This window comes from Ranitomeya imitator, chromosome 7 (genome assembly GCF_032444005.1).
Source record: "Ranitomeya imitator isolate aRanImi1 chromosome 7, aRanImi1.pri, whole genome shotgun sequence".
NCBI lineage: Eukaryota > Metazoa > Chordata > Amphibia > Anura > Dendrobatidae > Ranitomeya > Ranitomeya imitator.
Genome location: NC_091288.1, coordinates 225,707,057 through 225,721,384, shown reverse-complemented (window position 1 = coordinate 225,721,384; position 14,328 = coordinate 225,707,057). Strand labels below are relative to the sequence as shown.

Here is a 14,328-nt window from a genome sequence, read left to right as displayed (position 1 = left end):
CTCTCGCTCTCTCTGGGGATCCCTCCACCGTCCCATCTCTCACGCTCTCTGTGGATCCCTCCACCGTCCCATCTCTCATGCTCTCTCTGGGGATCCCTCCACCGTCCCATCTCTCAAGCTCTCTCTGGGGATCCCTCCACCGTCCCATCTCTCACGCTCTCTCTGGGGATCCCTCCACCGTCCCATCTCTCACGCTCTCTCTGTGGATCCTTCCACCGTCCCATCTCTCGCTCTCTGTGGATCCTTCCACCGTCCCATCTCTCGCTCTCTGTGGATCCTTCCACCGTCCCATCTCTCACGCTCTCTCTGGGGATCCCTCCACCGTCCCATCTCTCACGCTCTCTGTGGATCCTTCCACCATCCCATCTCTCGCTCTTTCACCTCTTCTGATGCTTCCACTGTGCTGTCTAGAAAGTCGCAGAACTTGTTGTATTGTTGAATTTGGGCTTGGATTTTCTGCTTCCTTTCGACCAGTGAGTGTTTCTCCTCCTGCAGGCGGTGCAGTTGTTGCTCCTTATGGTTCCAGATTTCTCGCGCTCTCCTCGTTTTTGCATCTGCCTGCCTGCATTTCACTCCATTCTCCTGGAACACAGACAGGATCGACACCTTGGTGTTGATGTCTCTACCAGGGATTTGGCTTGAAATGCCGAACAAAAAAATGCAATATAATCCCATAATGAAACTTAATAGATCATATTGCAATTAATCTTTTTATTTTTATAGTGCTAACATATTCCTCAGCTCTTTACAGTTTGCTCACATTAACATCACTGTTCCCGTTGGGGCTCACAATCTAAATTCCCTATCAGTATGTCTTTGGAATGTGGGAGGAAACCGGAGAACCCGGAGGAAACCCACGCAAAGACGGGGAGAACATACAAACTCCTCGCAGATGTTGTCCAGGGTGGGATTAGAACCCAGCACTCCAGCGCTGAAAGGCTGCTGTGCTAACCACTGCGCCACCGTGCTGCTGTAGAGAATGATGTCCGTCCGGGTGTGGTGGGGTCCGGCGTGTTCAGCTGTTGTAATACAGACTCAGGCCGGCGTCACACTAGCAAGTTTTACGGACGTAAGAGCGCATAAAATACATCCGTAAAACTCGCCTAACAAACGGCACAATTATTCTCTATGCCCCGGGGAATGAAAGTAAAGTAGGTCAATGACCTATATTTACCTTCATTCGCGGTGAGGCGCCCTCTGCTGGTTGTCCTCTTATGATCTCGAGCCTGGGAGCTTTCTAGGAAAGTTCCCACGCTCCAGGAACAGCCAGCAGAGGGCGCCTCACCGCGAATCAAGGTAAATATAGGTCATTGACCTACTTTACCTTCATTCCCCAGGGTTTTGCAGCCAGGAGCACCGCTGCATTAACAGAGCTCCTGGCTGCAAAATATTTTAACCCCTTCAGATGGATTTACATTGTGGGACCTTACAGATCTTCGGAAGGTATGTATATTGTTGGTTTATTATTTTTTCTTTGTTACAGAGCGAGGGTCTTCAGAAGGATTGAGCGTAGAATAAATTATTACAACAACCTTTGTTTTTATTTCACTAAAATACTTTTTAATAATGTGTGTGTGTTTTTTTAACTCTTTACTATTGGATTAATAATGGATAGGTGTCATAACTGACGCTTCTCCATTATTAATTTGGCTTAATGTCACCTTACAAAAGCAAGGTGGCATTAACCCTTCATTACCCCATATCCCACCGCTACACGGGAATGGGAAGAGAGTGGCCAAGTGCCAGAATAGGCGCATCTTACAGATGTGCCTTTTCTGGGGTGGCTGGGGGCAGATATTTTTAGCCAGGGGGGGCCAATAACCGTGGACCCTCTCCAGGCTATTAATATCTGCCCTCAGTCACTGGCTTTACTACTCTGGCGGAGAAAATTGTGCGGGAGCCCATGCCAATTTTTTCCGCCATTTAACCCTTTATTTTAATAGCTAGAACGGCCAAATTTTGCAGATACACACTACTGACATTAGTAGTGTGGAATCTGCAAAAAAAATGGTGATATGAGATGGTTTACTGTATGTAATCATGTCTCATATCATGTCGGGTTTGTGAAGGAGAAAGCAAAAGCCGGTAATTGAATTACCGGCTATAAAGCCATCTAGCGCTGGATATATATATATACAGTATATATGTTTTTATGGGGTTTTTTTACACATGGATCCCTTGTACAGCCGTATGTCGGTTTTGCAAGCCTGCGATAAAACCACTCAGTACGGCTGCCACACGGATTACATACAGAGGATGCCATGCGCAAAATACGCTGACACACCCTGCCTACGGAGGAGCTACGGACCACTATTTTGGGGACTTTTCAGCGTATTACGGCCGTAATATACGGACCGTATTGTCTTACGCTGTGTGTGACGCCGGCCTCACCGTGGCAGAAATCAGAGAACTGGAGCCAGATGAGCAGCCCGCTGCCGCTGACACAGTGGTTCTTCTAAGCTCTCGCCAGCCTTTGTTCTAATTATTGTGGATCTTTAACGTTGTTATTTATAACCTGTATATGAACGGTTTGTGCTGCGGCGAATGTCGGCATTATACATAAATAGACTAATATTCTGCTTAGAACGGTAAATGTAGACGATGGAGATGCATTGCTGCTAATCATGTGCATGTGGGATCGTGGAGCTGCAGCGCGGCTCTAGGAAATCTACCGTAAAAAGAAGGCGCATAACTGGCCAGTGTGACCGAGCACCACCGCCGCCATCGCGGGGCCTGACCGATAACACTCCGCGTCTGGACTGAACGCCGACAATCTGTAGGGCAGGAGGGATGGACGCTCCACATTCTCTATGGCAGCAACGCCGCGCCAATCCTCCAGATTTCTCCACAATCCAGTGCAGCGTTTCTTGGAGAAGAACTAGAGGTCGTCATACAGAGCGAAACCGCAGCGCCAAGACGGAGAAGATGGAACCGTCGCTGCTCCGCAATCCCGGCACCTCCGGCCTCGGCTGCTGTCACTGAGGTCATTAATGGTCGTCTGAGGACGGTTCTGCCGCTGAATGTACAAATCATCAGGATCCGCTGCTGGCAGCTCCTGTGTAATCACCGACTAATGACGTCCCCAATAGAGACAAGTCTGGGTCCGCTGCTGGCAGCTCCTGTGTAATCACCGACTAATGACGTCCCCAATGGAGACAAGTCTGGATCCGCTGCTGGCAGCTCCTGTGTAGTCACCGACTAATGATGTCCCCAATGGAGATAAGTCTGGATCCGCTGCTGGCAGCTCCTGTGTAGTCACCGACTAATGATGTCCCCAATGGAGATAAGTCTGGATCCGCTGCTGGCAGCTCCTGTGTAGTCACCGACTAATGACGTCCCCAATGGAGATAAGTCTGGATCCGCTGCTGGCAGCTCCTGTGTAATCACCGACTAATGACGTCCCCAATGGAGATATGTCTGGATCCGCTGCTGGCAGCTCCTGTGTAATCACCGACTAATGACGTCCCCAATGGAGACAAGTCTGGGTCCGCTGCTGGCAGCTCCTGTGTAATCACCGACTAATGACGTCCCCAATGGAGATATGTCTGGATCCGCTGCTGGCAGCTCCTGTGTAGTCACCGACTAATGATGTCCCCAATGGAGATAAGTCTGGATCCGCTGCTGGCAGCTCCTGTGTAATCACTGACTAATGACGTCCCCAATAGAGACAAGTCTGGATCCGCTGCTGGCAGCTCCTGTGTAGTCACCGACTAATGATGTCCCCAATAGAGACAAGTCTGGATCCGCTGCTGGCAGCTCCTGTGTAGTCACCGACTAATGACGTCCCCAATGGAGATAAGTCTGGATCCGCTGCTGGCAGCTCCTGTGTAGTCACCGACTAATGACGTCCCCAATGGAGATAAGTCTGGATCCGCTGCTGGCAGCTCCTGTGTAGTCACCGACTAATGATGTCCCCAATGGAGATAAGTCTGGATCCGCTGCTGGCAGCTCCTGTGTAGTCACTGACTAATGACGTCCCCAATAGAGACAAGTCTGGATCCGCTGCTGGCAGCTCCTGTGTAGTCACCGACTAATGACGTCCCCAATGGAGATAAGTCTGGATCCGCTGCTGGCAGCTCCTGTGTAGTCACCGACTAATGACGTCCCCAATGGAGATAAGTCTGGATCCGCTGCTGGCAGCTCCTGTGTAGTCACCGACTAATGACGTCCCCAATGGAGATAAGTCTGGATCCGCTGCTGGCAGCTCCTGTGTAGTCACCGACTAATGACGTCCCCAATGGAGATAAGTCTGGATCCGCTGCTGGCAGCTCCTGTGTAGTCACCGACTAATGACGTCCCCAATGGAGATAATTCTGGATCCGCTGCTGGCAGCTCCTGTGTAATCACCAACCAATGATGTCACTGATGTGCTTAATAGAGACAAATCTGGAAACGCTGCCAGCAGCTCCTGTGTAATCACCGACCAATGATGTCCCAGATATGCTCGATGGAGACAAGTCTCATCAGGGAGGTCATTGGTCGGTGATTACACAGGAACTGCTGGTAACATCTCTGGACTTGTCTCTATTAAGCACATCAGTGACATCATTGGTCGGTGATTACACAGGAGCTGCCAGCAGCGTCTCCAGACTTGTCTCCATTGAGGACGCTATTGGTCAATAATTACACAGGAACTGCCGGCAGCGTCTCCAGATTTGTCTCTATTAAGCACATCAGTGACGTCATTGGTCGGTGATTACACAGGAGCTGCTGGCAGCGTCACCGCACCGGACTTGTCTCCATCGAGCACAACGGGGACGTGATTGGTCAGTGATCTCCATCATTCAGCACTTCTTGGTGTTGTAGTTTGTGTTGCGGTGTGTGCACACTGTGGCTTCTCACAGCCAGTGACACAAACACACACTCCAGCTGTCATACCCACACTCACCAGTATGAGGTGCTGGCTTGTCAGTAATTGGTCTTTTAGCCCTGCCTCCTGCACACGTAGCTCCTCCCACTGCAGGGTGATTACTTCCATGTTGGAGTGAAAATCCTGTATACAATGACCCTTGTTAGCTGCTGATGGCGCCAGGCCCTTACTTGTGACGAGAACCGTGAGGGTGGGACACACAGGAGGTGACGAGGACAGTGAGGGTGGGACACACAGGAGGTGACGAGGACAGTGAGGGTGGGATACACAGGAGGTGACGAGGACCGTGAGGGTGGGACACACAGGAGGTGACGAGGACAGTGAGGGTGGGATACACAGGAGGTGACGAGGACCGTGAGGGTGGGACACACAGGAGGTGACGAGGACAGTGAGGGTGGGATACACAGGAGGTGACGAGGACCGTGAGGGTGGGACACACAGGAGGTGACGAGGACCGTGAGGGTGGGACACACAGGAGGTGACGAGGACCGTGAGGGTGGGACACATGAGGTGACGAGGACCGTGAGGGTGGGACACACAGGAGGTGACGAGGACAGTGAGGGTGGGACACACAGGAGGTGACGAGGACCGTGAGGGTGGGACACACAGGAGGTGACGAGGACCGTGAGGGTGGGACACACAGGAGGTGACGAGGACCGTGAGGGTGGGACACACAGGAGGTGACGAGGACCGTGAGGGTGGGACACAAAGGAGGTGACGAGGACAGTGAGGGTGGGATACACAGGAGGTGACGAGGACCGTGAGGGTGGGACACACAGGAGGTGACGAGGATAGTGAGGGTGGGATACACAGGAGGTGACGAGAACCGTGAGGGTGGGACACACAGGAGGTGACGAGGACAGTGAGGGTGGGACACAAAGGAGGTGACGAGGACAGTGAGGGTGGGATACACAGGAGGTGACGAGGACCGTGAGGGTGGGACACACAGGAGGTGACGAGGACAGTGAGGGTGGGACACAAAGGAGGTGACGAGGACAGTGAGGGTGGGATACACAGGAGGTGACGAGGACCGTGAGGGTGGGACACACAGGAGGTGACGAGGACAGTGAGGGTGGGATACACAGGAGGTGACGAGGACCGTGAGGGTGGGACACACAGGAGGTGACGAGGACCGTGAGGGAGGGACACACAGGAGGTGACGAGGACCGTGAGGGTGGGACACACAGGAGGTGACGAGGACAGTGAGGGTGGGATACACAGGAGGTGACGAGGACCGTGAGGGTGGGACACACAGGAGGTGACGAGGACCGTGAGGGTGGGACACACAGGAGGTGACGAGGACCGTGAGGGTGGGACACACATGAGGTGACGAGGACCGTGAGGGAGGGACACACAGGAGGTGACGAGGACCGTGAGGGAGGGACACACAGGAGGTGACGAGGACAGTGAGGGTGGGATACACAGGAGGTGACGAGAACCGTGAGGGTGGGACACACAGGAGGTGACGAGGACAGTGAGGGTGGGACACAAAGGAGGTGACGAGGACAGTGAGGGTGGGATACACAGGAGGTGACGAGGACAGTGAGGGTGGGATACACAGGAGGTGACGAGGACCGTGAGGGTGGGACACACAGGAGGTGACGAGGACAGTGAGGGTGGGACACAAAGGAGGTGACGAGGACCGTGAGGGTGGGACACACAGGAGGTGACGAGGACCGTGAGGGTGGGACACACAGGAGGTGACGAGGACCGTGAGGGTGGGACACAAAGGAGGTGACGAGGACAGTGAGGGTGGGATACACAGGAGGTGACGAGGACCGTGAGGGTGGGACACACAGGAGGTGACGAGGACAGTGAGGGTGGGATACACAGGAGGTGACGAGAACCGTGAGGGTGGGACACACAGGAGGTGACGAGGACAGTGAGGGTGGGACACAAAGGAGGTGACGAGGACAGTGAGGGTGGGATACACAGGAGGTGACGAGGACCGTGAGGGTGGGACACACAGGAGGTGACGAGGACAGTGAGGGTGGGACACAAAGGAGGTGACGAGGACAGTGAGGGTGGGATACACAGGAGGTGACGAGGACCGTGAGGGTGGGACACACAGGAGGTGACGAGGACAGTGAGGGTGGGACACACAGGAGGTGACGAGGACCGTGAGGGTGGGACACACAGGAGGTGACGAGGACCGTGAGGGAGGGACACACAGGAGGTGACGAGGACCGTGAGGGTGGGACACACAGGAGGTGACGAGGACAGTGAGGGTGGGATACACAGGAGGTGACGAGGACCGTGAGGGTGGGACACACAGGAGGTGACGAGGACAGTGAGGGTGGGACACACGAGGCGACGACGTGAGGGTGGGACACACGAGGTGACGAGGACCGTGAAGGTGGGACACACGAGGTGACGAGGGGCACGTGAGGGTGGGACACACACGAGGTGACGAGGACCGTGAGGGTGGGACACACGAGGTGACGAGGGGCACGTGAAATGTTTGGGATCCCTGAGGTCTCACTGCTGTCTCGGTTCCCAGCATTTCTTCCATGTTCTGATCCTGTTGCCGTCTCTCCAGCAGTCGCAGGGTCCGGGGGCTTCGTCCGTGTATCGGGGGGAGTCTCCTGCACAACAAAGGGGGAATGAAGAAACCGTAATGCACAATAAAGGGGACAGCGGAGGACGCACCTGAGACAACGACCACCCTGCACCGCCCTGTGTCTCCGCACATCCATCCTGTGAGGACCGAGAGCAACTGCCACTGCCGCCTGCCAGAGGGCGGCCGCAAGACCACCGAGCTACACACCTGTATACAGCGCCCCCATATACAGCGCCCCCAGAGAGGACCAGTATACAGCGAACCCATATACAGCGCCCCCATATACAGCGCCCCCATATACCTGTATACAGCGCCCCCATATACAGCGCCCCCAGAGTGTACCTGTATACAGCGCCCCCAGAGAGGACCAGTATACAGCGCCCCACATATACCTGTATACAGCGCCCCCATATACAGTGCACCCATATACAGCGCCCCCATATACCTGTATACAGCGCCCCCCATATACCTGTATACTGCGCCCCCCAGAGTGTACCTGTATACAGCGCCCCCAGAGAGGACCAGTATACAGCGCCCCACATATACCTGTATACAGCGCCCCCATATACAGTGCACCCATATACAGCGCCCCCATATACCTGTATACAGCGCCCCCCATATACCTGTATACTGCGCCCCCCAGAGTGTACCTGTATACAGCGAACCCATATACCAGTATACAGCGCCCACATATACCTGTATACAGCGCCCCCAGAGTGTACCTGTATACAGCGCCCCCATATACCTGTATACAGCCCCCATATACCAGTATACAGCGCCCCCATATACCTGTATACAGCGCCCCCAAATACCTGTATACACCCCCATATACCTGTATACACCCCCCATATACCTGTATACAGCGCCCCCCATATACAGTGGGGCAAAAAAGTATTTAGTCAGTCAGCAATAGTGCAAGTTCCACCACTTAAAAAGATGAGAGGCGTCTGTAATTTACATCATAGGTAGACCTCAACTATGGGAGACAAACTGAGAAATAAAAATCCAGAAAATCACATTATCTGTTTTTTTAACATTTTATTTGCATATTATGGTGGAAAATAAGTATTTGGTCAGAAACAAAATTTCATCTCAATACTTTGTAATATATCCTTTGTTGGCAATGACAGAGGTCAAACGTTTTCTGTAAGTCTTCACAAGGTTGCCACACACTGTTGTTGGTATGTTGGCCCATTCCTCAATGCAGATCTCCTCTAGAGCAGTGATGTTTTTGGCTTTTCGCTTGGCAACACGGACTTTCAACTCCCTCCAAAGGTTTTCTATAGGGTTGAGATCTGGAGACTGGCTAGGCCACTCCAGGACCTTGAAATGCTTCTTACGAAGCCACTCCTTCGTTGCCCTGGCGGTGTGCTTTGGATCATTGTCATGTTGAAAGACCCAGCCACGTTTCATCTTCAATGCCCTTGCTGATGGAAGGAGGTTTGCACTCAAAATCTCACGATATATGGCCCCATTCATTCTTTCATGTACCCGGATCAGTCGTCCTGGCCCCTTTGCAGAGAAACAGCCCCAAAGCATGATGTTTCCACCACCATGCTTTACAGTAGGTATGGTGTTTGATGGATGCAACTCAGTATTCTTTTTCCTCCAAACACGACAAGTTGTGTTTCTACCAAACAGTTCCAGTTTGGTTTCATCAGACCATAGGACATTCTCCCAAAACTCCTCTGGATCATCCAAATGCTCTCTAGCAAACTTCAGACAGGCCCGGACATGTACTGGATTAAGCAGTGGGACACGTCTGGCACTGCAGGATCTGAGTCCATGGTGGCGTAGTGTGTTACTTATGGTAGGCCTTGTTACATTGGTCCCAGCTCTCTGCAGGTCATTCACTAGGTCCCCCCGTGTGGTTCTGGGATTTTTGCTCACCGTTCTTGTGATCATTCTGACCCCACGGGGTGGGATTTTGCGTGGAGCCCCAGATCGAGGGAGATTATCAGTGGTCTTGTATGTCTTCCATTTTCTAATTATTGCTCCCACTGTTGATTTCTTCACTCCAAGCTGGTTGGCTATTGCAGATTCAGTCTTCCCAGCCTGGTGCAGGGCTACAATTTTGTTTCTGGTGTCCTTTGACAGCTCTTTGGTCTTCACCATAGTGGAGTTTGGAGTCAGACTGTTTGAGGGTGTGCACAGGTGTCTTTTTATACTGATAACAAGTTTAAACAGGTGCCATTACTACAGGTAATGAGTGGAGGAAAGAGGAGACTCTTAAAGAAGAAGTTACAGGTCTGGGAGAGACAGAAATCGTGATTGTTTGTTTCTGACCAAATACTTATTTTCCACCATAATATGCAAAAAAAATGATAAAAAAACAGACAATGTGATTTTCTGGATTTTTTTTTCTCAGTTTGTCTCCCATAGTTGAGGTCTACCTATGATGTAAATTACAGACGCCTCTCATCTTTTTAAGTGGTGGAACTTGCACTATTGCTGACTGACTAAATACTTTTTTGCCCCACTGTACCTGTATACAGTGCCCCCATATACCTGTATACACCCCCCATATACCTGTATACAGTGCCCCCATATACCTGTATACACCCCCCATATACCTGTATACAGCGCCCCCATATACCTGTATACACCCCCCATATACCTGTATACAGCGCCCCCATATACCTGTATACAGCGCCCCCATATACCTGTATTGTCAGGAAAATGTGATTTATTTTCCATAGCTCGGGATACACAGCCAGAGCTGCCTGCTGCTCCTCCCACCAATGGTTTCTCTAAGGGTACCGTCACACAGTGGCACTTTGATCGCTACGACGGTACGATTCGTGACGTTCCAGCGATATCTTTACGATCTCGCTGTGTCTAACGCTCCTGCGATCAGGGACCCCGCTGAGAATCGTACGTCATAGCAGATCGTCTGAAACTTTATTTCGTCGCTGGACTCCCGCCGTGTGTGACGCCGATTCAGCGATGTCTTCACTGGTAACCAGGGTAAATATTGGGTTACTAAGCGCAGGGCCGCGTTTAGTAACCCGATGTTTACCTTGGTTACCATTGTAAAATTAAAAAAACAAACACTACATACTTACCTTCCTGTCACATCCCTCGCCATCAGCTTCCTGCACTGACTGTGTGCGCCGGCCGGCCGTAAAGCAGAGCACAGCGATGACGTCACCGCTCTGCTTTCCGGCCGGCGCTTACACAGTGCAGAGAAGCAGAGCGCCGGAGGACAGACAGCGGTAGGTAAGTATGTAGTGTTTGGTTTTTTTTTACGTTTACGCTGGTAACCAGGGTAAACATCGGGTTACTAAGCGCGGTCCTGTGCTTAGTAACCCGATGTTTACCCTGGTTACCGGGGACTTCGGGATCGTTGGTCGCTGGAGAGCTGTCTGTGTGACAGCTCTCCAGCGACCAAACAGCGTCGCTGCAGCGATCGGTATCGTTGTCGTATCGCTGCAGCGTCGTTTTAGTGTGACGGTACCCTAAAGCCAAAATCCTTCTTGCAGCCCCTCCCCCCTCTCTATGAATTTCCAAACACAGAAAGATGAGACGCAGGGATACCTGCGGAGGGCTCCCAGGGTTCTGGTGGGATATTGGACTTAACCCTGAGAAGCAGATACTCTCATAATTCATCTCTAGGTGTCGGTGCCCAAGTATCTGCACTTTCATGGTACGTGGTGGTGGTGAGGCAATCTTGCCTTGTGCAGGCGTGTACTACGGAGGACAGAGAATGAACTTCAATCCAATATTGCAGCCAGCGGGTAATGAAAGGGTGAATCAAACACCCCAAAACCCCGCCTCCATGGCTGAAGATTGTTCCCTCCAAATTCAGGTGACCGCGTCCCTTTAAGTGTCCAGCTAGCTTTTTTATCTCCCTGTGTGTGGAGGAAAGGAAGCCTCCTGACTGCTAGCTCCTGGGAGAGCTGCCATAGGTGTTGTCTCAGGGGAACTGGGCACGACTGTATATGAACTGTTTGAGCATGGCTTTCAAGGTTGTATTGAAGCGTCCTACTAGGCCGTCGGTCTGTGAATGGTACACTGAGGTTCACAGCTGGGCAATCTGGAGGACCCTACACACTTCTTTCATTACCATGCACATGCACATGAGTTCCCTGGTCTGTCAAAATCTCCTTCGGCAGCCCGTACTAGCACAAATATGGACACGTTCCCAGGCGATATTCTTAGCCGAAGAGTTTCTTAGGAGTACTGCTTCAGAGTACCGGGTCACATAGTCCATGACCACCAGAATATATTGGTGCCCTGTTGCAGACTTAACTAAAGGACCTACTAGATCCATGGCAATTCGCTTGAATGGGATCTCTATTACCGGTAATGGAACAAGAGGACTTCGGAAGTGCAAAGAGGGAGCGGTTATCTGACAGTTGGGGCAGGACCTACAATAATTCAGGATCTCAGGGTAACATCCCGGCCAATAGAACCTCTGTGTTATTTTCTCCTGCGTTTTCGCTACTCCCTTATGTCCTCCCAAAACATATGAATGAGCCATGTCTAGAACCCTCTTCCGGGATGGCCCTGGAACCAACAGCTGCACCACTATCTCCTCTCCCCTCATTGTGGTCACCAGATACATTAACTCCCCATTAACAGCAAAGTCTGGGAACCTGGTGTCAGCCCCCGCCTCTTGAGCAACCCCATCAATCACAGACACATTTTCAAAGGCCCCTTTAGGGTAAGATCCCACATTTAAGTAGTTCCGAAAATGTCCCCAGCTCCGGAACCTCAGCCTCACTGGTCACCAGATCGTCTTCATCACCAGCGATGACACACAAAGGGAAGTCCTCCACCTCCAACTGCAACGGTGATCCATCAGGGTTGCACTGGCTCCTGCCTGACTCACTGGGCACCCCTGCCTTTCCCCACCAGTCCCTGAAAAGGCTGAAGTCCCGTCGGATTATCACGGGCTGCAACAAGTCTCTGACTGGCCCGACCTCATGATACTCCGTACCACTTCTCGTTTTAATCAACACTCTCGCAACTGGGTAGTCTTTGGAGCCCCCATTGATACAGAATATGCCCATATGTTTCTCTGGGATCAAATTGTGGGGAAGTGTGGCTCTTATCAGGGTCACCAAACTCCCGGAGTCCAAGATTTCTGACACCAGTACTCCATTTATGGTCACGGGGCACGACTGCAGCCCCTCTCCAGGTTGATAGTCCACACTGCAGGCTGGGCAGGCATAATGCAAGCAGCGCCTGCCTAGGCTACAATCCATATGCTTGGAAGACATAGGACAACGGGCTGCCATGTGTCCAGGCCCGTGTCACCTCCAGCAGATCAGGTCTTTAGCAACAGCCTTTGGTAACCCCTCAGCCGCTCCTTGGGATCTCCGACTCCCCCCCCCCTCCCCCCAGTGGTGAATATGTTACCCCTCTTTTGGGACTCGGGTTCCCGCTGGGTACCACAGTATGGAAATGTACCACCTACCAGCCTCCTTAGGGACTTCTCAACCAAGTGGTACCTTTCTACGATGCCCACCAAGTCATCTGAATTCCAGGGTCTCCTTGGGCAACCCAGTTCTTCACCGACTTGGTGAGGGAGTGAATAAATCTGTCCATGACGACCCACTCGGCCATCTTTGCTGGAGTGGAGGACTCCGGCTGCAACCATTTCTGGACCAAATGCAACAAGTCAAACATCTGAGAGCGGGGAGGTTTATCACCATAATACGTCCAGTGATGACCCCTTTTGGCTGTGACAGAGTGACCCCTGAGCGTGCCCATATCTCCGTTTTCAGCTTGGCATACTCTTGCGCATCCTGTAATGTCAAATCGAAATAGGCCTTCTGTGGTTCACCAGTCAAACGGGCCAGTACCTCTGCCCACTGCTCTGGTGGTAGCTTGTCACGCTCCGCCACCCGCTCGAACACAGCCTCTACATCATCCTCTGGGGTCATCTTTTGCATGGCTCATGTTACCACTTTCCGGATGCAGGAGTCATCATCTTGATAGGGGGGCGGTATCTCTGCCGCAGATGTCCCCCGCCAGGAGTTCTGTCCACCTTTGTTGTTGTATCTGTTGTATTAGGAGTTTACTAGTCTCCTGCTGTATCTGCTGCTGCTGTTGGCTCAGGATCAGGTGCTGGATTAGCTCCTCCATTTTGTCCAACCGCTGTTCCATCTCTGCAGCTGCCTTAACCCAGGACATACGATTTGTGCACCACCGCTACACGTGTTCCTGGAATATTGCCTGCATCCAAAACACCACTTGAGGAAGGTCAGCTCACTTAGCTGTGCTTCAAGGTAGACACAGGCACCATGTGGGGTTAAAGTTTCTGGGTGATTTATTGCATCAGAAATCAAAACCCCAAAATGGTAACAGATAAACAGCCTGTCTGGCTCAAATGAAAATCAAACGTTTATACAATCCTGGCCAGCACTTCTGGGACAACACCTATGGCAGCTCTCGCAGGAGCTTCGGGATGGAGGCTTCCTTGCCTCCACACAACACAGAGAAAGAAAATAAAACCAGCTGGACATTTATTTCCACCACCACACCCTGGAGGTGGAGATATGGAGGAGGCATCCCGCCCATCTTTGACCTACCCACCAAGAAAGCCAGGCCCATATAGCAACTGGATGGCGCTCAGCACTTATGCTGGAGGAAACACTTAAGGCTATCACATGCAAAGCAATCATTGTGACACATATCTTCCCTCATGTACAACACCAGTGACCCTGTCACAATGTGCAAAGAGGAAGGGGAAAAATGTAATCTCCAGATGTGCAAAGAAGAAAGGGCAAAATGTCATCTCTAGACGTGCAAAGAAGAAGGGGCAAAATGTCACCTCTAGACGTGCAAAGAAGAAAGGGCAAAATGTCACCTCTAGACGTGCAAAGAAGAAAGGGCAAAATGTCACCTCTAGACGTGCAAAGAAGAAGGGGCAAAATGTCACCACTAGACG

At 51.9% G+C, this 14,328-nt stretch overlaps 1 protein-coding gene across 1 annotated transcript; it reads right to left on the bottom strand.

The window, feature by feature from the left end:
* Positions 1–333: 333 nt before the first annotated feature.
* Positions 334–13,321, bottom strand: LOC138646248 (uncharacterized). Its single transcript, XM_069735714.1, has 4 exons — positions 13,241–13,321; positions 12,904–13,064; positions 5,041–7,455; positions 334–637 (listed from the first exon to the last, which is right to left on the bottom strand). Exons 1-4 carry the CDS (start codon positions 13,319–13,321, stop codon positions 334–336), a joined length of 2,961 nt encoding a protein of 986 aa, XP_069591815.1.
* Positions 13,322–14,328: the final 1,007 nt, after the last annotated feature.